Source organism: Anopheles coluzzii, chromosome 2, assembly GCF_943734685.1.
Source record: "Anopheles coluzzii chromosome 2, AcolN3, whole genome shotgun sequence".
NCBI classification, from domain to species: Eukaryota; Metazoa; Arthropoda; class Insecta; order Diptera; family Culicidae; genus Anopheles; species Anopheles coluzzii.
In genome coordinates, this window is record NC_064670.1 from 105,793,115 (window position 1) to 105,819,571 (window position 26,457).

At 49.2% G+C, this 26,457-nt stretch overlaps 1 protein-coding gene across 5 annotated transcripts in view; it reads right to left on the bottom strand.

Annotated features, from left to right (window-relative positions):
• Positions 1-26,457, bottom strand: part of LOC120952977 (tyrosine-protein kinase Src42A) — a 90,236-nt gene that overhangs the window by 30,812 nt on the left and 32,967 nt on the right. The window contains exons 1-2 of one of the 5 annotated variants that reach the window (XM_040372593.2): positions 23,978-24,573; positions 5,424-9,719 (exon numbers count right to left, since the gene is read on the bottom strand). The exons of 2 other annotated variants lie outside the window; for them this stretch is intronic. In XM_040372593.2, coding sequence (XP_040228527.2) covers positions 5,424-9,073 — 3,650 coding nt within the window. In that variant the 5' untranslated portion in view covers positions 9,074-9,719; positions 23,978-24,573. Of the gene's footprint in view, positions 1-5,423; positions 9,720-23,977; positions 24,574-26,457 lie in introns of those variants that run through there. 2 more of the 5 variants (XM_040372595.2, XM_040372594.2) reach the window with 2 other exon arrangements.

Consider the following 26,457-nt stretch of genomic DNA (forward strand, 5'->3'; position numbering starts at 1 on the left):
AGTGCTGAATATAATCACATAGAAAACTTATGTCGAACATTTTCAAACTCTCAAAACAACGCTATGCTCAAAACATAAGTACTATACAAGTCTTTGAGCAAGAGCATCACACGCGCTTGGCGTTCTGAAAATAGAAAGTATTGAAAGGGTGTTCCCATTCAGGGCGTTGTTCTGCGCGAAGATGTCGTAATAAAGTAGCTACAAAGTATTGCCCGCTGATCATTATCCTACGGCTACACAGTGTTGGTTGCGTGTGTAACATTATGCACGCGTATGCCCATTAACATAAGGATATTAATTTACCTCATCATTCTACCACCGCCTTCTTCCCAAACCCCCGCCAAGCGACCTCTAACGCAGCAGTGAAAAAAGGAAAACCGTTCTATTCTTGGAAACCGAACGCCCCGCGAGGTTCATTTGCCCCGGGGCAAAGGGTATTATACCTCGCGAGATTTTCCACCCCGCTTTCCATCCCCCATTTCCCTGTGTCTCTCGATCTCCTGTAATCACATAAAGGGAACACTTTTGTGTTGTACGTGTGTGCTTTAATCGCAGCCGTTAAAGGGCCCCGCGTGATTCATTTTTTCGTCACGTATCGTAAGCGCAAGATGCGAACAGAGGGAACACATCACACACACGTCTCCCCCTCCTCTCTTCCCACCACCCCAACAACACACCTTGTGTTCGCGTTATAAATTATGATTCGTTTAATGTGATCTGATGCCCTCCGATCAGTGCGCGAACAAAACGGGGCACACTATTCTGGCGGTGAGCAGCATCATTTCCATTGCATCATTCTGTCGCCGCTATGCGCGCGCGCGCGAAGAAAACCAAAACAAAGAGGCATACACAAACGCGCGAAGCCAAACGATCGCAAAACGCAATGTAGTAGGGGGGACCCTTTCTCCCCCAACCACGGGAGGATGATGTTCTTGACCGGGATCCGGGATGGAAGGAAGACGAAGACGACCATCACCCATTAGCAACGCGCGCAACCAGAACACAACGGCATCGCGAAGGCGCACCCGCCGCGAGAGATGGGCTCTGCAAAAAAAAAAAAAAAAATGGAAGAAAAAAACATTGCCCGATGGTGCAAGCGACGAACCCCGCGCGTGGTGTTACTGCACTCGATGGCCGATGCACTCCCCCCGATAGCTGGTGCATTGTGCCGCGGATGGATGGAGTCGTTTGCCGTGCAGCAGCAGCAGCAGCAGCAGCAGCATCAAAAAGCAGGGAGAAATAGAGGGCAAACGAGTGCCGTCGGTGCTGCTGCAACTGGTTTCGAGGCGGAGGCTAAAGTATGTTTATTGGCCGTATTCCTTCTGCCGATGTTTCCCCGCGTGTCCGTGTCCGGCGGAGAGGAGACTGTGTCGCTTTGTCTTCCCTGCAGCAATGTGCATCGCAAGTCGATCGATGGCATAACCTTTTTTTACCTTTTCCCTACTACCTCGTCCGCCTGCGGGGAACGGGATGCTTTTGCTCGTTGCATCCGGAAAGTGTTGTGCGCTCGCGGATGAAGCCACACAGCGGCGCAGCAACAACAACGGCACCACCAACCGGACTGAATCTCTTCGGCGTAGCCGTACCATTGCATAATAATACTACCATCTCTCCTTGCTCCGGAGCGTTCGGAGTGCCGGTCGAGTCATCGATACGTGTCCATCCGGATGGGATGCGATACAATAGCGCCTAGCTACGGGGCAAGATGACGCACGGCACCGGCCACATAATCATAGTCGCAGTGAAAAACCAAAAGGGAAAATAAATTCTGCCGTTAGGAGTTGATGCACTCGCTCGCTCGGCAACGTTCGTCGCTTGCTTCCAGCAGAGCCCGTGCTTCTTCTAAGTGGATGCTATTCTGCGCTGATACTATCCACGTCCGAAAGGTCTATTAAAAGCATAATGGCTTCCAATCGAGGGGCCAACAGCCCTCTCGACCGGGCGAAAGGCCCTTCCCATTACAATACATTTGCTACAACCGAGCAGGGTTCATTGTTGATTATCGTAGGCATAAATGCAGCATTCATTTCCAGCATTGTTGGAATTCTCTAACAACAACACCGACATACCAACCAGACACCGAAGCGTTCGATAACATGTGTGCTTGCGCTCTGGTGGGTATAGGAAAATCCCTCATTAGAATAAAATGCTCGTTTTGGCTTGAAACCGGTGCATTTTCGGCGGCTGTCCGATAACCGATGAGGGTGTAATATTTCCAGTTTAATCGGTCGCATACCACGGCATACAAATGTGAGGGGGTTCGTCGCTTGAATTAACATAATACGCGCAGCACTGGGGAAACGTAATATGCCATTAAGAAAGGAACCAGTCGCACACCGTTACCGTTGCGTTTCCGGGACCCAGTAATGGCGGAGGGGGGAAAAGGGGGCAGAAAATGCTGTCGCTCCTTTCTCCCTCCGCGGTGGACACACCGCCGCATTTGCTAGAGATGGCCTAATTTTGGTGGTGAATTTCTTTTGTGTGAACCACGGCAAGTAAGAGCCATTCGATCGAGAGGAGTGAAGAAGAAAACCAAAACCGGCAGCACCATTCAGTGGGGATGCCGCGGTGCGCAATCTCAGCAGTACCCCCGAGCGAAAGTGTCATGTTTAATGAAAAAGCACACAAAGAAAAGTGCAACCAGTTTTGTGCAATTTTCTATTGCCCTTACCCGCCCGAGACGGTTGGGGCTTGCAGCAGCAAACGGAGCTGCACCTCTCATGGCGGATGCATTTGCTCACACCACCAGCATCTTTAAGAATGAAAGTCATTTTCGTTTAACCTACATTAACCGTCCATTATGCTCAACCGGAGATATGATGCACACGCTGGCCGCTCTAGTGAAAGCGACACACAAGGCAAGTGATTAATCTCTGTCGAGCCGAGCAACAGCAAGTCCGGCGGTGTGGTGTGTTCAGCAGCAATCAAAGTTATTTTTAAAAACACCAGCAAATATTACTACCACATTCCTTTCATCACCTTTCGTCGAATGAATAATCGTCAACAGCAGCAGCAGCAGATCGTTTTGTCACGAATCCACGATCCGTTCGCTCATTCATCGTGTCAACACATTTGTAATAATCAACGCGCTACATTGATCACTGATCGAGCTGACTGTGTGTGTGTGTTTCTTGCGAGAATGAGCGCAATTTACATCAAGATGCAAAAAACGACGCATCCCATGGCGAAAGAAAATTACGCTTTCCCTTTACCTGTGTCCAACATTACGTACAATTGGTCAGCTTCAAAATGGGCAAGGCAAAAGGCTCTTATAGCGTGTGTGTTGTTTTAATCATTTAAGGAAGCTTAAAATTGATTGGCCACCATTAGGCACAAACTAAAAACACACAAACAATCGCTAATTAAATAACAATATTGTCCTGCTGTGTGGGGCAGTGAGTGAATTGTTACGAGAGTCCTTGACAACTTGTCGTCGGCTCGCCCCGACACTTGTACCGAGGATTTCCATTTCCGTACGGATATGCGGCTTCGTCGAGGGCAAGGTGCGTGCGTGCACAGAAAGGTCATGCCCGTGGCACAAACCCCCAGCCAAATTGGTGTCTTGTTTCCTGTCGTTAAATAATCGACCAATCGAACGAACACACTGGAGGACAGAAGAGTGATAATACTGATACGGCGTGTGCAGTTTTGCTCGATGTCGGAGCGATTGTTGAGTGCACCAGATGCAAGGGAGAAACCAAAGCAACCACAAAACCAGAAGAAGGATGCTTCGATTCTGGTGGTTGGGAAACACGGGAAACCCCTCAAGCGCAAAGGGAACGACGAAAAAAAAACCTGTTCTGCAGCAGCCGAAAAGTGGACAGCCCCAGCAGTGTGTCCAACGGGCTATCAATATTTACTTGGGCGCTTGGGCGAAGAAGTTGGCTCGACCATCAACCCAACCCAACAGGCGATCCCGTGTTTCCAGTTTTGCTCGGAAGGTTTTTCGGGCCATTAACCAAGCCAAAACGCGCGAGGGAAAAAAGCAACCGAAGCAAAGAAACCCTCGAAATAAAACTGGAAATCAAACTCCAAGCAGCACCGTATCGGAAGGAAGAGGAAAGAGAACCGGGGCGTAAAACGTTTTCGATGCCTTTTTGACGCTTCGCAAGGCCGCACTCAGTGCGTTTGCCCATGAAAGGAGGTCCGGGCCACTCAGGGCCAAGATCATGTTTTATCCCTTCTCAGAAAAATTAATATTTAACAACACCAGCCCCAACCCCGCAGTACACCCAAAAACCGATCACGTTTTTTCGTTCTTCTTGTGCATGCTGGCAGCCCGTTTTTTCCCTTCTTTTGTTTCGCATATTTTCTGTATGTCCCACTTTACTGCCCTGAAGGTAAGAAGAGAGAAGAGGTTTGCGTTTCTTCTTCTCCTGTTGGGGTTGAATTTTTGTGGTCAACCAACTGCACATCTCGCTCGAACCTGCCAGAAACGTGTCAGAATGGAGAGTTTAAGAAAATATCAATTCCTTTTTTCGAGCAAGCGTACACTCTCTGCTCGCCCGAGGAGGAGGGCAAACAGGGGGGCTTAAGATTGCATCCAAGGGCCCACACCAACACCCAAAACCTAATGAAGAACACCGTACCGCGCCGCCGGAGGAAACAGAACATCGGGCCATTTGGGCTTTTGGAAACAATTTTTAATTTTCATTTGGCCGTAGGGAAGAGTAATAACTTTTCATTTCGTTTTGGTGGTGTATATTTACGACTTTGCCCGTTGGGGATGGTAGGCAACAGAACAAACCGGTCCCCCCGGCCGGCGGGTGCATTATTCATATTTATTTCCTTTGCAGAAGATGCTTCTGCAGCACAATAGGGCATTGAGGAGCATTGAGGTGGAGTAGCCAAAAGCACCCCATGCCGTGATTTTGAGCGTTTAAAATCGAATGCACCACCGCCAGGTCCCGAGCGAAGATGATGCTGCTGATCGTGCTGCAAATTTGGGTGTTTTTTTTTTTTGCAAAAATGTTGCACCGGCAAAGGTCAGAGTCCTGCCGGCCGGAGGCCGATTATTTATGTGATCGGTTTAGCTGTGCTTAAAATAGCCCCTAAAAAGAAGCATAAATTGACCATCCGGAGCTAATTTATTCTTCGGATTGGGCGGAAATGAGTGTTGAGCAGGGAGAAAAGCGAACCATGAGAGCTCCTGTGTGGTTTAATTTTCAATTTGAAATGCATTTTAAGAAGAAGAAAAAACAGTGGCACGAAGCATCTAGAACATATTACAGAACCTTTTTTTGGGAAAACAAATATTAATTAATTAATTTTGGTAACAACGACCATGCGCCTCCATTGCATATTAAAATATATTTTAAACTATTTAAAACCATTTTCCTCCATTTTAATTATTTCATAACTCTTTTCATAACGATCAAAAGCATCAAATATAAACCATTAACCCCCCAAAACGCTCTACTTACGGTTTCTCGTTGAGAAATTCGCCGCGCGTAAACTCGGACAGCCGCCTCGTGCTCTTCTTCTGCTCGCCCTTGCGCATCGGCATGATCAGTGGGGACAGCTTGCGGATCGGCCCACTGAGCCCGCTGGCCGCATCGTGCACGTGCTTGCTCCAGCGCGCCGTACGCGACAGCTTCTTCGGCGCAAGCATGTCCAGCGAGTTCGATTTAAAGATCGTCCCGGGCTGAACGACATCCGCCGCCGACGCTAACTGCCGCCGACCGGGCACATCCAGCAGATGGTGCTGCTGCTGCTGCGGCCGGGTCGGTTGCAGCGGTTCCAGCACCTTCACTGCACCACCCTCCACCATCGCTCCTGCTTCACCCGTTTCGCCAACAACTTCGTCGATCTTCGTACAGAGCGCCGACGCGACGGTGGCCGATTTGCGCATCTTGCCGATGCGCGCGTACAGCTCATCGACCGACAGCTGATGGCGCTGGACCTGCTGCTGGGCGGCCCGCAGCTTCGCCGTGGCGCTCTTGTACAGGTCCTCATCGCTGGCCGCTATCTGCTTCAGCCGGGCACTGTCCAGCCGGGGCTCTTCGGCCGGCGCCGTCAGGCTAACCGTTGGGCAGGAAACCTTCGGCGACGGCGAGTGCGACGAGCTGTAGGAGAGAATGTTCGAGAAGCGGCGCGTTCGCGTTGGCTTTCTCGCTTGACCAACGGATTTCGGTGTCGTGTAGTCGGGTGACGGTGGTGCCGTTTCGTCACCAGTCTTTTGTGCAGCAGCTCCTTCTAGGGAACTCCCCTTGGCAGGGGTTGCTGTACCGATCGCCGCTAGATTCAGCTCGTTGCGATCGTTCTCATTGCTCAGGTGCAGCTCCTCCTCGGTGATCTTCTTCACCAGAAACCGATTCTTGCCGGCCTTATCCTTCGGTGAGGCCGCCGGATCGGCCGCCTTCTTCGAGTGGATGATGTCGTAGATCGTGGACAGCGTAGGCGGCGGCTGAGCATCGTCCGGACCGGCGGGCGCAGACTTCTTCCTCGCGTTCGTCCCTATTGGCAGCTGCTGCTGGTGCTGGTGCTTGCCCTGCAGTATGTCGTAGATCGTGCCCAGCTTCACCGAGCCGTAGTGCGTGGCCGTACCGCCGACCTTCCGCTTGGCGTACTTCTCCGACAGTGCGCGCTTGCGCAAAAAAACGTCCTCGGCCGCGTCCGACTTGCGGTGCAGTATCTCGTAGATCGTGCCGTACGTCATGTACTTGTCGTACCGCTTGTACGCCTTGCTGCCGTACGAGATCAGCTTGTCGTAGATCTTGTAATTCTTGCGGTAGATCTCATCCGCCGTCCGCCGCGTGAGTGCCAGCTGGCCCAAATCCTTGATCAGCGGACTTGCCGCCGTCCCTGCCGGTGCCGACGACTTCCGATCGCTGCGCAGAATGTCGTAAATGGTGCTCCCCTTCACCAGCTCCCGGCCCGACGCCGACCGCTGAATGTCTGCTGCGGGCGTGCCGCCTCCGCCCGCCGTCGGCGGCTTCTTCAGGCTGAGGCGACGCGAGTTTTTGCGCTTCATCTTAAACAAGTTGCCGACTGCCGAGGCGCCCGTTATGGTGCTGGCGGCCGATGCGGGCAGCGTTGCCGCTCGTTGCGCCCGCGCATCCTGCTCCTCCTCCTCCTGCTGCTCCCTTGACTCCCGGTCCGGCTCTTCCTCGGCCGTCGTCTTCAAACTGCTAAAGCTAGTATCACAAATTTTGACTAACGCCTTGAACTCCTCGTATGACTTGCGGCGCGCCTTCACGCTCTCCTTCTCGTCCACGCTCGGCAGCGGCAGGCCGGCCGTGTTGCTGGCCCGTCCAGCGTGCCCAACAACGTCACTGGCCGGAGCTGCTGCCGCTGCTGCCGCCGCCGCCACCGCCGTCTCCTGCCGGAACAGCGACTTGAACTCTTCGTACGACTTGCGCCGATTGCGCGACTGCGTCACCAGACACTCTTTGATCTGCACCTGCGACAGATCGTTCAACCGATCGTTTCCATCGTCTTCCTCCTGCTCACTGCTGGCACCACCCTTCGGCTGGCGTTCCTCCACCGTGCTTTGCTGCTGTTGCTGTTGCTGTAGCTGCTGCTTCAGCTGCTGCCGCTGCTGCTGATCGATGAAGCCCGAATCCATCGAGCTGACGGTGCAGGTCGAGTCGAAGCTTGTCTTCCTGCTCGTGCTGCCGAGCGGCGGGTGCTTGAGCGGCGAACCGGACGCGCCGGAGATGAAAATTTCCGGCATTGCCGGATGGGCGCCGACTTCCTCCTCCTCCACCACCAGCTGCTGCTGCTGTCTGTCGCGCGGTTTGCTGGTGCGCATGCGCCGTCCCTCCACCATATGGCCGCTGCGCCGCAGCGCGTCCAGGCGCGACTTTAGCTTCAGCTTCTTGTTGACCGTCGCGTACACTGGCGAACCTTCGGCGAAGTGTTTCTTCTTGCTGCCACTACTATTGCCACCTCCACCACCATCCGAGACAGTGGTAATACCTGCTGGCGTAGTGTCTCCCGCACCAACAACACCAACACCACCACCGGATCGATCACTTCGGCTGGAGCTTTTGCGTATGACCGGGCGACGGCTTTTGGTGATTTTGTAATTGATGAAGCGCTTAAAGTACAGGTTGGAGATGCTGTACACTGGGTCGCAGTAGAGGCGCGCCTTCGCCCGACCGTTCAGTACGCGCGACAGCAGCTTGGAGCTGTTGTTCAGTGCGGTCAGGCTGCGCGTGCGCTGGCTGGGCAGGTTGGAGCAGCTGGACGTTGGGTCGTTCATGCATTTGGCACAGCACAGAAATTCGTACAGCAGCTCGGGCCCGAGCAGTTCGGCACCAAGCGACGAACCTCCGCTTCGCTCCAACGCTCCCTGCTGCTGTTCGCCATCACGGTGCTCCTGCTGCCGCTCTTCACCGTCCACGTGGTTGGCAGCGTCGTCGATTGGAAAATCAATCATCTCCTGCTGCTCACCAGCACCTAGACGATCGTCTCGAGCGTCTGTCGCTTCTTCTACGCCTCCTCCACCGGTTCGCCTATGCTCCACCTCATTCTCGTCCTGCTGTCGAGGTACCGTTGCATTCGCCCGACTCGGATCAATGTCCCCCCGGCCGTCCAGCTGCTGTTCGAGCATGACGCGCAGCTTCTCGGCCGCCTCGAGCCGCCGCCTCCTATCACTACCAGTCGCTGCTGTTGCTGCTATTCTATCAGACTCATCGCTGCTGTCGCTACTGCTACTATTATGATTATTACAGTCTCCTCCTTCCACCCCGTCGACCGGCGACGGTTGGTCACAATTATTGGCAGCAGGCCGGTAGGGCAGAATTGATTTATGATTGCCGGCCGCTGGTAGTAGCAGCTCGCCATTTGCTGTGCTGTTGTTGCCAGCGGCTGCAGCGGCCGCTACCTCCTTCCCTGCCTTACCCTCGATCACCATGCTGCCGATGGAGAGGCCACAGTCGAGCAGTACAATGGCACCGTCGGTCGGCAGCAGCAGCCGGCCCTCCGACGCCGCGTTGATCAGCTCCTTCATCGCGAGCACATGCTTCTCGGTGATGTTGCCCTGCAGCTGGATGCCCTGCAGCGCGAACGGTTGCTTCTTTTCCGACGAGTTCGGGTCCGAGCACCAGACGACCGGTACCGCGGACATGACGGTTGACGGTGAGCAGGATCCGCGCTAAAATATGAAATAGAGTTCGATTTTGGGGACGCGGCCCCTCACACAACGCGCCTGGTGTACTGCGCTCACTCACTCACTTACGCTGTACTGCAACTTGCTCTGTTGCTACTAAGGCACTGAACTCCCAGGGTGAAATTACACACTTTGATCACTTCCACAGCGTGGCACAACGAATCAGTCACATTTGAATGGGTCACAATCGTTGCGGATCGATCGAATGGAATTATGGTTGGGTGGGCACTGATATTGGCGGTTGGTGAATTCACGCAGTCTTCTTTCTTTCCCTTTGTAAGATGCTTTTTTAAATATTTTTTTTAATGCACTGCGCACACACGACCAATATAATAAGGGAGCTCTAGCACACACTCACAAATAGGACACACACACACACTAGGAACAAAACGGAGCAATTCCTTGCAGGAACTACGAGCTAATGGCAAGATGGTTACAGGATTCGTATCACTGCTTATCGATTGTACTTTGCACGTGATTGAGAGAGAAAAATAGGGTTCGTCGCTTTGTCGTCGTCGTTGCACCAAAAAAACACTTGCTATCACACTGCACGTTCTGCACGTTCGTAGAGGTCACAGAGCGATGGACGATGTTACTGTGGGTTCTGTGGGTACACACGACGCAATTTTGTGGAATTGCGGGAGGATTAAAATGATTAGTTGCGATGTCGTAACGCTTCGATCGTCGACCCCATCCCCGGCGCGGTGGTAGCATTAGTGTGTGTACGTGTTACCGCGGCGCAGACCTATTTTCGAACCTCGATCAGTAAGGAGACTAGATCCTTAAAGTCGCTGTGCGCGCGTTCGTTTGCGGCATTATTTGTGCAATGTATTACGATCGAACACTACTCAACCTACTTCGCGCTTTTATGTGCATTAACACGGGACGAGTGTGTGTGGAGTGAGCTGGCTGTAAATCTAAATATAGATCCGACGGGGGAGCAGCTAGTTTGGTATGCAGTAGTAGCACGCCATGTGGTGGAGCGGACTTCAAATTCATTCATCCGCGCGGAAGGTTCAAACTGCTGCTGAAATTGCCAAAACTTATCTAACATTACTAATTGCGTGACACCATCTTGGGCGGTGCTGTGGGCAGGTGGGTTTGATCGTGTCACCTACCCCGATGGGAGGGTGTGTGCGCGCCATAGCGCCATTTATGATAGTCCACCAACGCTTGTCGAGTGTTTGACATTCAGCAACGACTGCCCGCGATTATCGTGTTTATTGCCCAAACATGGCGATTTCAACGTTTTGTTTCAACCGGGAAGGGGAAAAATTTCACTAAATTGTGCTAATCCGTTTGATGTAACCATAAAGTAAACTTCTTGACATCAGTTCCAAGCAATATTTGATACGGCAAGGTCACTCTCATTGAATAATAGACAAAACCACGCTAAACAAGGTAGCTGATGTAACAAAAAATGCGTTATTGCAGGGATCTCTGCTTTACTAATGCAAATGTGGATAAATGTTCCTGAGGACCCTATTGGACACATTTCAAGAATGTTAGCAAATAATTTTCCATCGCTTAAAAGCTAGGAAATATGTCCGAAAGGGAAACTTGGGAATTTGTCAACAAGCGACGAACCCCGTTAGTTCACTTTTTAAAGAACTGCATCAACGGCATCCCTAAAAAGTACTAAAAACACTGAAAATGAAAGTTGTATCCCCTCGGCTGTGTAACCCAGACATTGATCCACAGGATTATTGTCTATTCTATTTGATAGTTGCAAAATTTGTTTTGAAATTTCACGATTTTGTGTAACACCAATGAAAAAGTACAAAAAGAATGAGCAAAGAGTGACCTAGATCTCAAAATTACTATAATCTCAAATAAAATAACCCAAACAAGGCTAATTTCAGTCAAAGAAGAATATTACGTAGCCGAAAAGAAGAACGAAGCCACAAATTAAGTAACGACAGATAATTTATGAAATAATGCCAACCGCAACGCCTCGCCCTACTCCAAAGCGCCCCCGCACAACTAGGACGACGCTATTATCGGTCGATGATTTGTGCACCGACCTGATGCACATCCAATTCGATGCGATGCCATTATTTGCCTATCGGTGCGATATAATTGGTGGCGTGCAGTGCCTTCCCAAAACCACGACCCGCTGCAAGGGAAACCACACGCACACACACACACACACGCACAAAACGTGCTTACCGCGTGATCAGGTGAAACCCCTTCAAGCCTGCCTGTGGTGCTGCGTACTTAGTATTCCGGCAATGAGTTCTACTAAAGCGGCTCCCACCACCCGTGCGGCGGCCCATCACTCACGCCCTGGCTACCGTTATTAACCCTGCGCAGGTACCCCGATTTGGCATTGCAATGCTACACAACAACAGCGCGCTCGGCCATTTCGGCTGCCTCTTCCTGTCTCCCAGCCAGCATTATTATACGGCGATGCAATCCGATGGCTGGTGGTGGCCGCCGTCGGGCGAAGCATGTACGCGCGCGTTCGGCCATGGATCGACGGTGAAATAAAGCAAAACTAAAGAAGAAAAGCAACTCCTCCCCGCCCTTCACTATTGGGGGTGCACCGGAGCGTGAAAAGTAAACACTGCCCGCACTGTTCGAGAGCGGTCTACAAATGGTTTGAAACTAAAAGTCAGTGTGGTCCAAGCGCACAAGCGCACAGAGGAGGGAAAACGCGGCTTTCGTGTTTTTCAGCGGGGTTAGATGTCAATAATTTTGTTGCATATTTACAACACACATACACACCTGACGGCGACGAGATGTACGAAAAAATATTCGCCACAAAAACACACCAAACAGTTGGCCAAACAACTTGGTGCGCCCTCTCTTTCCGCTCAACGTTCTCCCTAACGCCGCTAAGTTCAATACGGTGAGCGAAACGGATTAGTAGCCGCGATCGCTACATCACACACACGCACACGTACGTACACACACACACACACACACACACACACACACACTCGATCGTGCGCACGCGTGTGCAGTCGCCGCGAGGTTAGCCAATTTAAGATGGCGTGGAAAAACCTTCGGCCGGTCATCTACCGGTGGGCGAAAAAGGAGGTCCGAAAAGTTTTTCACGGTGAGCGTGTGCCACACCGGGTGAAGCCCTCCCTCCGCCCCATCTCCACCTTAAAGCCCCTTCTTCAAAGTCGATCGGATCGGCGCTCTGTCATGGTGGATTGCTTTATGGGTGGCGGTAGCAACAACTAACGGCAAGCGACGAACCCCTTTGGCTATCGATGCAACAACACACAACCGAAAAAAAAAAAAAGATTGTGGCCACGAAACTGCTGGCGTCTTGGGAGCTTTGGGGGCGTTTTAGGCGTGTCGCAAGGTACACTCACAGCAGGTTGCTTAGACAGGCGTGTATAAAGTGTAGCGTAAGATGTATGATTTGCGATTCTGATTTGTTTTGTCCCTAAATGCTGCTGCTGTTTTTGAAGATTTGCTCTAAAAAGCATCGTAAAAGGTTGGAATTTTCCTGAATTTAATGTCCACGCGTCGGTATCATGCTAGACCGCCTTGTTGGCATACTCATGCGAAGTGTTGAGAAGATTGTTCTTAACTCGTTTTTTTTTGTAATTTTGTTATTTAGAGCAATGATGCAAACGATTTTATTAATGTTAAATAAAAATCTATTGACAAATTCTGAATTTGGTGCTGTTTGACAAGTTTGTATGTCAACAATAAACATGTCTGACGGGAAAAATCCACGCAGTTAAAGGTTCTAATTGTTCATTATCACTACCATTGAACAAACTAAAATCTTGAAATACCTGGGGACTTTAAATCTATCGTTAGCACAAGAAGTGTTAAATACCTCTAAGAGGTGACATACTAAATAAAAGAAAAGTTCTAATAGCAACAGACAGCAAATGAGTTCGGTTTTTGATCTTTTGAATTTCAAATGCATTTAGTTTGAATTCTTATATCGTAAATGATTTTATGTCTTCAGTTAATGCCTTTTTTACTTCAACCTTCTTTTTGTTTTAATTCACGAATAAGATCTAGGACCTCTTAACTCCCTCAGACTATCTTCAGACAAGTCAAAATGATGTCCTAACATAAAAAACAACCTTCTTGCATACACATGTATTCTAGGTGCTGCGTCGTGATGAGTGGTTGTATAAAATCATATACTCGTTTTCATCACTTTCCGCTAAGTCTAGGCCTCGATCACCGTGCCAACTAAAGCCTCGATCATGAACTACGGCTCGTTAGGTACGCACCCCCAACACCATTCACTGAGCCGCATTACCTCCTCTACGCCCCCAACGCTCCACCACCAAAAACTGTTGGTGAAATCGAAATGTGACGCTCACAGAAGCACGACGGAGTTTATCTACACTACACACTACCGCGGTCCATCATAAGCGTAATGGGGCGCGGAAAATCAAGGGTTGTGTGTGCAGACGACGACGCGCACGCTAGAGAGTGTGTTGAGCTCGAGAGTAATCGCGCTCGAACTGAGAGATTGCCCCTCTGTGCCTTCGATACACAATCGATTCACAGTGCACAGTGACCTTGAAACAGTTTCATACAGGGGTGGTAAGAGGGACTCCAACTCTATCCAACACACACACACGCGCGCGTACAGAGCACTTCAATCAGAGCTCCACGCGACAGAATTGGAAGAACCAAACCCTTCGCCCAAACCCCAAAACGCCAATGTGCTGGGGGGTGAGGAAGCAGCGCGCGCAAAACCTTGCCGAAAGGGGGGAGAGGGGGTTTCGGTGGATGGCCAGACCAGGCCAGTGTTTAGTTGGCAAACTTTTTCGCCCCATAAATTGCGCCCAAACCCCCGTCCGCCGCGGAATGGTGCGAAAATGTGTGTGAATAATAGAAGCAACGTGCTCCGCTCACAAACACCAACAACTTTTGTCACTTTCGTGTGCGATTTATATGCTTTGGAAAGGGTTGCATAGTTTGTGCCCAGTGAATGCACAGTTTGAGCGCATATTTTTACTCTTTTTGTAAACGCAAAAGCTTATCCGCAATCGTTTCCTTACTATTTTATTAACAGTATTAGTTTGCATTTCATCGTACATAAACGGTACGGTAATAATGCATTTCAAGCATTGTGCACCATATCTACGCACAAGAATCATAAATTAAACTTGTTCTGGGTGCAAAATACCGCTGCTGTGCGCATCCAATCGTAGACATTTTGAAACGCACCAGCTCCAAGTCACAGGCATGCCAAAAGGGAAATCGGCGCGCGCTGTCATCGTTGACGAATGGCGTGAATCTCGCACGTCGCTAGCAATAATCATTAGCATAAGAGCCAACAAATAGTTCTGATGAGCTGCAGGAGCGAACGAGGGAAGGCTGCAGGAGAGCGTGGTGCGGAAAATCAAGATTACACACTGATTTGCATAAGATCGGCGTCGAGCGGTGCGTCGAAACGGAGACAACTCTGGCTTCCCCGCAGAACGTTAAAGCCAGTCTACTACTCCTCCTCCTCCTCCTTGCTGGTGGTTAGGATTAATTTGTTGCTGGCAGCCAACTCTACCGGCATCTGACGGCGTAAAGCTCCAAAGGGTTGACTCATAACAGGGGTACACACAAAAAAAACTTGTCTCTGTGTGTACGCACGGGACGCTTGTGCGCTTGTGGCTGCCACGGAGAAGTGGTTCTCGTTTTGCTGTGACATTTTTTCCCCTATCCTGCCTTGTCCGCCGTCTACTATTTGCTACCGGAATGATAATCGTATGCAACCTGGGGAGTGGTGTTAGGGTGCACATTAAGTCAAACGATTATTGGAGGAGGTGTGTTTGCGTTTTTTTTTGTTCTGCTTCAAGTCAGATACGGAGTGTGCCACACGCGCCTTTAAGTGATGCGAAGTAAGAAATCAGAACTCAAGCTTGAAGCTATGGAAGTTCTTTAGAGCAAAGTTAAAAGAAATAATACACATTTGCTCGATAGAATGAGATGTAATGTAAATAACAAATTGAAGAAATAAAATACTCTTCATAATTTATTCTTGCTTCAGACGTATTATTACAGCACCCACGCTCCTGCCCAGAGCCGCATTATTATTTCACAATGTGACACAAGACGTTCCCTTAATGGTAAGATATTATTCAACCCAGCGAATGCTTCGATGCGCGAAGCACCAGAGCAGCAGCCGCTTATCAACGGAACCACGTACGTGCAAACGCAGCAACAACGCAAACGACAAAATAACAACAAAAAAGGAACGGTTGCCGTCGCTGCTGCTGCCGCCTGTCGAAGCTCTCCTTGCAAACCTTTGGGCCAAGAGCTGGAGCTGCCCATACGGTTTCCACTGAGACGGCATTTAACCTTGAAATCCAAATCGCACACTCACATACTTCCACTCGGAGGCAGGCAACAGCTCCACCGGTGCCCACCGGTAATAACTTAATGGTCCGTAAACGCTTTTATGAAAAAAGCCATAAAACAGCTCCCAAGCGACCCAAAAATCGTCACCAGAGTATGAGAGAGTGGTACACCAGAACCCCCAACAGCTGCTTCTTCTTATAGGCAGACACTTTTGTTTTGCAAATTATGAAACTCCATTCCACCGTGTCTGTTTTGTGCCTTCCTTTCCAAACCAAACCCCTCGAGAGCAAAGCAAAAATGCCACAGCAAATGTAGTTCTACTGCTGGAGGAGCGCTGTTCTGCTCTAACCACGCCATACCCTCGGTGGGGGTTTAAAAATCAGCTGTTTCCATGCAAGCGCTACGCCACTCACTTCCTCGATTGAACCGCCGCACCAACACCGATGGAAAACGGTACACAAACAACCACACACAACCCGCGATCACGATCACGATCGTTTGGTTAGCTCAAGGATAATCGCGCGAAACACGACCCGGCAGCAGCAGCGGATCGGCATTCAGCCGCTCGTTGCTGCGAACTTTCTATCGGCGGTCGCTCGCTCCCCGAACCTGAAGCTGAAAAGGCAACCACAGGCCGACTCGGTCGTCAACGATCATGCTGAAGCTGTAGCTTTGGTCTGGCGGGGCAAGATCTACACAAAGCACAATCCACAACAACTCGCAGAGGGCCAAACCCTCTGTTTGACGTAAAACGGGAGAAACCACTTTGCACCAACACCGTCACAGGAAACGCACTTCAACAAACCAGCCTACACACACACACACACACACACACACACACGCGCACACAAACACACAAAGAAAACGGGAGTGGTTTGTGGAGTGAAAAGAGAAAATTCTAACATCCATTAGATTTATGCTAATTGATTTCACTGTGCCCGACGCTGGTAAAGGCAAATAAAGGGCACAGCGCGGCAAGGGTGTGCAATGCGATAATGAGACGCATTGGCAAATGCCATCCCCTTCCCTTTCCCGCTCGTTGGTGCAGAGGAGTTCGATTTCCAGCCTGGCTGCGTTAAATGTCACGCAGCACACTGCAGAAAGGCGCTCGCGCTAACGAGAATCCGTTGTGCAGCTACTAACAAGCTTTATGCAGCCAGTCTGTAAAAAAAACAACTGAAGCAAACTATCCTCGTTGAAAGGGCGACAATCTGGAACAATTCCGCAAGCTCAATGTTTCGCGATCAACTACCGCCGCCAAGTGTTGTGCACCAAGCAGCAAGCTAGGTGAAATTTGCTCAACCCATCGAGATTGGCAACATTGTATGCTCCGTGTGTCGTGTGCCCACAAATGAGAGCATAAATCGAGTACCACCAAACCAAAGCGAGGAAAAGCGGACACAGCGAACTGTCTTCGATCGGAAAGCAACACCCTTTTGCACCGACAATTTAACCATTTTCCCTTTCTTTATACCACACACTTAGGGACTCGTTAGAGCTTCGTGCGATCGATTGAGCGACCGTTGATTGAGCGTTGCGCTCTCTGTTTGGATTGGCATTTCACAGCTGAATGTGATTAAAGATCGATTTAGCAAGCGCTCGCGTTAAAGAGCGCCCCAGTAATGCATTCAGCAGTATTGCATTGACGATAGGGTAAATCAATACATCGTTAGTGAGCTCAAGGGAAAATTGGAAGGATGACAAACTATACTTACTGCAATTTAATTCTGCATTAAGCAGTATGATGTATTAACGTTTAAATATTCCTACATGATATTGTATGCAATAGAAATTAGAAATCTCTTCATACAGCGAAGTAAAGGTTCCCAAATTGAAACCCTTTTTTATTTTCAAAAGCAACAGCCTAAACACACCGCTCAGAAGCTCCCACCATTCACGTAACGTGGTGGTTGTTCAAACGTAAACCTCTGTGCAAGCGAGACAGCGTCACGGGACGGACAGTGAAAGGAAGCGAATCAGCAACACCGGAAGCTTAATTGCGAACCAAATTGCAAATTGCTGCTCGGGAGTTGGATGCACTTTTTATGCTGCTTTGGTGCTACGATTTATTTCGGTTGCACCGACAGTACACCTTTCCCTGGTACCTTTGCAACCCTTCCGTTCACTGGAGTTTCCAAAGAGTTCAAAGACATCAACACACACACACACACATACATGTTGCGATGGAATTAAAATTCAAGCGTACTGTGACGAAGCCAACTGACCGCGTAGTTTACTAATTAGTCAGAGAGCATTCGCTGCGATGCAATATCGGACAAAAAACGATGTGACAATCGAAAAAAGAAAACTAAAACATGGGGAAAATTGTAACAAGTCACAAAATATTACACACGCAACTCATGCGCCAGCCAGTACGCAGTAAAACGACGCACGCATGATGGAAGGGGAGCATTGTAGGCGTGTTTGTAAGTACGCTGGGGTGTTTGAGGTGCTACCCCACCGTTCCATTTGATGCAGCCGTTACACGAACGGTGAGATGTTTCTGCAATCAGCGTAATTTACTTACAATACTATTTCTCCCCCTCTCGAACTGGACGGTTTGGGTGGATTGATTCTCATTTCAAATGGACAAACGGTAGGGTGTGAAAAGGGGATCTATTCAATTGGAGGTTTAGAATAACACTCAGATCGCGTGAGTGTTATAAGGGTTGCTTAGTAGCGTTTTGCGTTGAGGTTAATTTGATGCTCGATATTTTTGAGAAATTATAATGCAATTAAAATCACGATGCATTTGTGTCATGTATATAAGTGGTGTGCTCTCTGGACCGGACCCACGACTCCGGCTATTATTAGTTCAATTTCGACTCTGGTAAAATGTAGTACCGCCTGGAATCAGAATCATCCGGAGTCGTCCGAAGTCAGAGTCTTCCAGAATCGTCGGGAGTCGGCTTGAGTCATCCGGAGTCATCCGGAGTCATCCGAAGTCATCTGGAGACATTCGAAGACATTCGGAGTCATTCGTAGTCATCCGAAGTCATCCGTAGTCATCCAGAATCGTCCGTAGTCGACCAACTCCAACTTTCGACTTCGGAAAAATCGTATCGCCCTAGTACCGCCTAGAATCAGTGTCATCCGGAGTCGACCGAAGTCAGAGTCTTCCGGAGTCGTGCAAAATCGGAATCGTTTGGAGCCTGCTAGAGTCGGGCGCAGTAGTCCAAAGCCGGATTAGTCAAAGCCAAATTAGCAATTTGAGTTGGACGACTCCGGATGACTCCGGATGACTCCGGATGACTTCGGATGACTTCGGATGACTTCGCATGACTCCGGATGACTCCGGATGATTCCGGATGACTCCGGATGATTCCAGTTGACTCCAGTTGACTCCAGATGACTTCAGATGACTCCAGATGACTTCAGATGACTCCAGATGACTCCAGATGACTCCAGATGACTCCAGATTACTCTAGATTACTCCAGATTACTCCGGATGACTCCGGATGACTCCGATTTCGTACGACTCCTACTTCGGACGAGTCCTACTTCGGACGAGTCCTACTTCGGACGACTCCAACTTCAGACGACTCCTATTTCGGACGGCGACTGCTTCGGACGACTCTGGGCGAAATTAGCATTAATTGAGAAACTTTCATTCAATATTGCAATTGACGCATATTCTTAAAAGCGTGTGCTTTCCTAATTGCAGCTAAATCTCAGCTGAACCATCCGTCATTTCGCAAACCCCCCATGTAACTTCTCCATCTTCCAACAGTAAAAGTGTGTTTCACGTTCCCTTACGATTAGTCACGAACATCGGCAATGGTATCCCACGGGTGGTCACGAACGATATGGCACGGGCCACACCGAACCACTTGCGCCAGCTGCCACCAGCCACCAGCGAAGCGGTTTGCCACTGATGCCATTAATAGCGGGTAATGCGCACCAACTAATGGGCAAATAAAAATATCGTTTTGATTGCAGTCCCTAACACCGATGCCTCTGCCCGGGAGGAAACATTGGCGCTGGTGTTGCATCTTCCCGATTGCGCGGGATGCGTTCACAACTCCTCAGGTTAGGGTGGGGTTTCGCTTTTTCCCTGCTTTGTTTTATCCAACGGGTCACGTTGGTACAGGGATGAGCACAGCAGACACACACACACGCCTGCGAAGCGATCAATTCACACTGCACGATGCATTCCATCGCTAATCGCCGGCCAGTTAGCGAGACGCGCGATCACGTTGATAGACAACCTCTGCTACCCCTTTTAAAAGGCCCACCAATGGGGGAGAGTATGGGAAGCGGCACCACACTCCCAGGCACGCACAGTTGCGTTACACATTAAAACACAGATCATCGCCAGCGCAAAGGAAAGGCTGAGTGCTATTGTATCGATTCATCAGCTAACGGTTGTGTACAACATGCGTTGAACAACGTGGAGCAAAATTGTTCCCAATTACCTGCCCAATGCTTTCTTTGCGGAAAAGGGCAGCCGAACAGGCGAACCCAAAACTCCAGGTTTAAATGTGGAAAATGAGTGAATTTACAAGCGAAAAGCGTTTCCGGAATGCGTGAGAATTTACACAGGAATCACGCAAAGTTTCATCTCGCCCAGCAGCGTTGAAACAAAGTTGAAACGAGCGATGCGGCAAAACACAATGACGGCAGAAAGTTAAGCGTACAACACACATAACACACACTAATAATAATTTAAGCATTTGGTTTTTGCATAAAATATTACCATTGCAAGAAACCAATGCCAGACGTTTGTCGTCTCCTGTGGGTTGCCTGTGATGTCTGAGCAAAAAGAAATCAAACTAACCACACCAACCTTCCCACATCCGCCTTGGCAGCCAAGGAGACTGGCCAGTCTATAGGCTCTGGCCTATGGTAATGTGGAAAGTACAATAAAAATGCACACATCCGGTGGTGCAATAAAAATAAATCTTACCAGACTCGCAGAAACAGGACTGCAGCTCCAATCGGAATCGTTCGAAGGGGGTCTAGGCGAAGGAATAAATAGCCTTGCAGCGACAGCAAACCGCCGTGATCGTTTGGCCATCATAATGCTTTGGGGAAAAGGGGGACCACGACACATTTATTGTTTTATTGGGCTGGATTGAGCTTTACAATCCGCCCCAAAATAGGACAATATGTGCAAAACTGAAAACGTTGGCAATGCGAATTTTTCATTCAATTAACGTTAGACAAAACGATGTTTCTTCCACTTGATCGTATCAGACCAACCCATCAGTGTTGGTGGCGGTGGTCGCCTTCTTACTCCTTACTGTGCTGCTCAAGCTCTCTGTTGCTTCGTTGTTACAAAACGCTCCCCCAGTGACAGGGGTTGTATAGATTGAAGAGCGTTTCCTGGGCTGCTTAGGGCTTCCAAAGTTGAATGGCACCATGGGCAACTCTGGCCGGTCGGTTTTGCAGCGCTGGCCCGGCCCGCTTGGCATGCCGTTCAATGCGGTCAGCGGCGCGAGCGAGCGCGCGCGCGTTAAATGCATTAAAAATCATGTCACATAGCGCGTGGAGACGCATCGCACTGTGACAAGTAAAAGAAAAGATACTGCTCGAGGCCACAGCGAGGTGGAGAAGGTAGCATTACACAAGATGGGGAGAAAGAAAGACGAACTGTATGTTTCCAATCAGCCCAAGGCAGACGAGGTACGAGGAGCGCGCGAAGGTGTGAAAGGGCGTTACTTTTGCTTTTACCTGCGAGTGAAAAGGGACAGTAAGGGAGCTTTTTAACCTGAAGCAAATTGTGAGCAAAGCTCTTCTCTGCTGATTGCTCAACGGTGGCACAAAGACACAGCAAGCAGCAATATGAAGCACATTGAATTCACAATTTTGCATTAGAAATTGGCGAAATGTGAACGCTTACGTAACAGAGCCAGAGCCACAAACAAGCTCGTTGCCCGGGCGTTGCAAAATTGCCATTTTCGCCAATATTCATCCCACACGCGCTCGCACGCCCGCAGCGGGATGGGGTCTATGGTAGCAAATTTTTGCAAATACGCCAGCCCGATCGGTTCATCTTTTTTGTCCGCTTCCTACATGTGAGCCAAAAAAAATGAAGAAGCAACAAAAAACCTTTCATACACACACTACGCCCATCGGAAAACGACGATTCAACGCTAATGATTGATTAATGAAACGACCACGTTGTGCTCCGATAGGGCGATAGGCCAAGCTGGGCTTGTGTGCAGAGACAGAGAGGCTGCGGGAAATGCGGGAAATAAAATTCCCTCAACTCATCGCGAATGGCAATGGCGAAGGTCTTGAAGGTCAATCGCCGGCTCAAAGTAGCGTCGACGGCTCGGCACGGGGGTTCGAGAAAAAAGGGTCCAATAAAAGTAATAACGAACACGAAAAAAAGCACTCCAAGACACACACAGATACTTTTATGGTGAGAAAACATGGGCGGCGTTTAGTTACACACAACACACACACCCAGCTCGTACGCGTCCATCTTAGCATACTTTCACGGGAAGTGGTCTGGAGTTTAGCTGTGCAACACTAACAACTGATATGCTGATTGCGAAGCTGGCACATAAAGAAACAAACACTTGCGCGCGCACAGACACAGACACAGACACACAAACACACACCCAGCATCGCTATGTTGGAGTTGGAATGGCTCCAAAACTCTTGCACCTTTCTGTTCTTCCGCATGTTTTACACCGTGCGCTGCGCTGTCTCGTCTGGATGCCAACGGCTCGAAGCGAGTTGTTGATCCCATCATCCCCGTCTGTCCCGGCGGTGGTTTGATGGTTTTCGGTTCTCTCGGTCTTGCGGGCGGACCCTACACCGTTAATCATGGGCAGGGTTGAAACACACGCGGTTGGAACGTCATCTGCCATCGTCGTGTACTGCGCGCAGCCGTACAAATGGAAACAAATGGAAGATTCCACCGATGAACCGAGCGAGCAGCGAAATGGAGTTGGACGCGTCTACCAATGCACTCCCCTGTTCTCCCCACAGTCACCACACTAAAAAAAGGGATGTCTTGTCCATCATAAGTTCGTATTGGGGCAGTTTTTTCTTGCCCATCGTTCACTCCGAGCCGTAACCACTCCGGCAAAAACCGCCGAAGAAATTGTACTCCGCTCTCAGCATTGGAGGTTTCTGCTTTTCTTTTCCCATTCCCAGTTCAACTCCACCAAAGCCAACCAAGGCCCGGCCGTCTGTGTTAGCGGTTCTCGCCGACCGTTGTGGCTTCCGTGAAACACACCCAGCAGGAGCAGGAAGGTTGGAAGGCAAGTCCGTCACAAGATCGAAACCGGATCGAATCAACCGACGGGCAGAACATGATGGCTTTAGTTCGTTTTAGAAAGAAAAAACGGCACCCGAGTAGCTCAGGAATAGAAGAAAGGAAAAAAAACAGTAAATAGACGGATCGATAGTCTCCCCCACTCTATACAAAAACGAACCGAAGGAGCACACACAAGCAGCTGACAAAGTTCCTCCGTCTGCTGGTGGCTAAGCTTCCCGGGAGTACACAGCGGTTTCTGTCCGTGCGACTATCCCATTACAACCAGATTCCTCAGCGCGGTGTTACTAGCAGTAAGTGAGCAACGCAGAGAAAGGGGGGTATAAATATTCAACACTCTTGGATGGCTGACTTTTCGCACCTCCCCGGGAGGGGAAGCCGATTGAACGATGGTCTAATCTTACGCAAAGACACAATCTCTATTTCCATTTGCAAAAAAAAAAACCTGCGTACTCTATTCCCCCAGCTTCCCTCAATGTATTGCCAACTCAAACAACCACTAAACTAAACATAAAAATACACATCAACATTAAAAAAGAGGTGCAGCAGCAGCAACAGCGCCGCGTTTGTTTGTTTGTTTGCCCCCCATAACGTGATCATACACAGCTCCAGCACACTCTCATACACATACACATACAGGGCACATGGATACACACTGCACATAGGCCCGTAGCACTCGACCAAGAGTCAATCAAGCATTACCAATTACTTTTCCTTCGTGATGGTTCTGGTGCGCGTTCACGTTTACCGTGACGGCGAGTTCGTCGCTTTAAGTCTATTGTTCAATATTAAATTGTTTGATTTTTTTTTTCTTCTGCCTCTTCTTCTCCCTGTTGAGCGGCGTTCCGCGTTGAATTCCACCCGTAGAAACACGTTAAATTCTGACAATGATTTTTGTTTTAATTATTTATGTTTGGCCAAATTGTTAGCTTTGCTTCTGTTGCTAGTAGGGTGGGTGTTGCAAACCGCCGTCAGTTGCTGCTAATTGAACGGGTCGAAATTTTCCTCTTTTGCTTCGCCATGCTCACGTTGCTGCAGTTTTTGCTTGCTCAAGATCGCGGCGCTAATGTTGGGGCTGATCGAGACATCATAAAGAACCACCGTACACACACCTAAATACCGTCGTGGGGCCCACCAACCACAAGCTACCGTGGACCAATTGCGCACACACACACGCACACGATTTCACGTACACACTCTATGCCACCACCACCATCGTCACCCATGAACTGTGTCGCTTCGGTGGAAAGCGAAATGTGGAAAAGCCAGTGTGTTTGCGACCAGGCGGCCACAAACACATCGGCAGATAGATATATCTTAAGCAGTAGTAAATGGCGTACACGTACACGCGCGCAACTCACAAAACATGCCCTCCCCCCCCCCGGGGTCGTCCGATGGGGTGGGTAGGTTCACTACTCGGTAAGGCGCGCTGGCGACTAAAATGTAACCGTGTTGCAGGTAGGGGATACGCCGTGAGCGGTTAGGCAAGAACCGAAGAGGGGAAAAGCGCCATTGGCACCAAGTATATATGCTGCCCTCCTCTCTGCGCCCGAGAGACGACCAGAGGGCGCACAATGCACTAACGAACTGTAATTTTGTTTTGGTGTGTTATTAAACACTGGGTCAGAAATCTAGCTCGAACAAAAAACCAGCCACTGCTTTTTAGACGGGAAAGCACTACTACTTTAGACGTTACGGTTTCGCGCGTACTTGCCCGGACGACGGGTGGTGCTCTGCGAGGGAGTAAAACAACGCCGACAGACCAAACAAACGAGCAGGCACAATTTTAGTGCTGCCCGAGCGCGAAAGAAGGGAGTGTGTATAGAACTTGAAGCGTTTTTTTGTTGTGTTTGTTTGTTGGAAAAACCGTAAAACTGTCGCGACGCAGACGACACACGTCTTCACTGAGCGCGCCTCCGAAACTGACTAAGTGGTAGGAGCGCTCACGCATGCACCCATAGTCATAGAGCCGGGGTGTAGTGCCGGCGCTTGGCTCCGGCTCAAGAGAGAGAGAGCGGAGAGACCGCTGAGCGAAAACTCTCGTAAGCGAGTGTGAGAGTGCCCGAGAGTCGAGCTCGCAGGGAAAAGGCACGATCGCGATCGATTTGAGCGTTCGGAGCGCGATCGCAGTAGTGCAGCTTTTTGCAGAGAGGGTTAACTCTAAGTGCGGTTTTCCCAAAGCGGTTTATCATCTCGTTCGATGCTGCAAAAGTGATCTCTCCAAAGAATTACTTTTGCTGAGAGCATAGGAGATGAGCAAAGCAGTGGAGAGACAGAGCTCCACGCTCATCAAAAGCTCACGCGGCTCGGAAGCTTTTGCCATGACGAGCGCTGCTGCCCAACATTCGAACGAGCAACTTCTCCATGATGCGGCTAATGAAGGACGCGAGCAAAAAAAACGTTTTTTTCTCACAACCTTTGCATACTACATCTCCCCCCCCCCCCCACCCTGGCAATTCGATATGGTTCAAACCCCGTTTGCATCTGGTTGTTGCTAGCTGCTGCTGCTGCTGCTGCTGCATCATGCGAAGATGCATCACGGGGTCTTCTTCTTGAAGTGGCAGATTTGCTGCTCGAAGCAAACACAACAAACGATGCAAAATGGATTTAGAGCTGCGCCATAAGCTTTTATTAGCGAACAGAACAGAGGAAACAGGGGTTTAAGGAACGGGTACCATGAAGAGATCCACATTTGGGCTTAATTTAAGTTTTTTTTGTTGATAGTAATATAAGGTATAAGAGATCTCATTCCAATGGACTCGATGTAAAAAGGGCTTACCATAACACTAACTAAGATAGAGCTTAACCAGTTTAGATGAGGATTTTGTAAACTTACCTGAAATGAGAAAAAGATAGAAAAAAAGATTTGAATAAAATGCTTTCAGTCGTAGAGGCTTAATTATTACATGAAATAAATTAAATAAATTAAATAAAGCGCTCATCAATCCTCCAATTAGCTTACACGACACGGCACAACTGTCCAGCTCAGCTTTATCATCGTTTCCGCACAGGCTAATCACATTCGCGGCTGGCATCCGTGTGCACAGACAAGCATGAGCGGCTTTGCTCGTCGTCGGCATTACACTCCTCACGACCAGGATCTAAAACCGATCTTGTAACAAGACTGAACCAGCCAGCTAGCCTACCTCCGCCAGAGGCATCACTCTACCGCAGGGGCGACGGGCAGGACGTCTGAAGCAATGATGTCATTGACATCGATTTGCAACGTCATACTAACAAATGTGCGAGCAAGCGCGCGCCCGTTCGTTGATGAGAAGTTGCACAGACATTAAAAGCCACCCAGACGTTAGAAGACAGAATTGATTTGAAATTACGATGAAAGTGGTTCCTTCTTTTCTATTTCCATGCACGGTATCATATGCATTGAATAAAAGCGGCTCGATCGATAACAGTTTTTACATGATCATCTCCATGTGCGAGTATCGATTTATGTAAGACTTCACAGTGCCACTTGTTATTTAAAGTTAGGGAGCGGCATGACGACTTCGTGAGATCTCCAATATTAATGCAGGTTATAACTAGCGTGCTTGAAGAAAAACGGGGTTGCAGTTACTTGATTAGATCTGATTGAAGTATTCAATTATACATGGATGCATTTTGAAGAATCTTGTATCATCTAATGTTTTTTATTGGGGATCTGAGTTTCAGATCAATTTTCTTCTTAATAAATCTGTCTGTAGCTCTTATTTACATTTAAAATTATTCTTCAAATTGTTGTTTATTATCGGCGTGTTATCTGTTTGTGTTATCTATCGATTAAAAAAATACTTAAAATCGTAAAAGACGCACGCATTGCAATACGAAT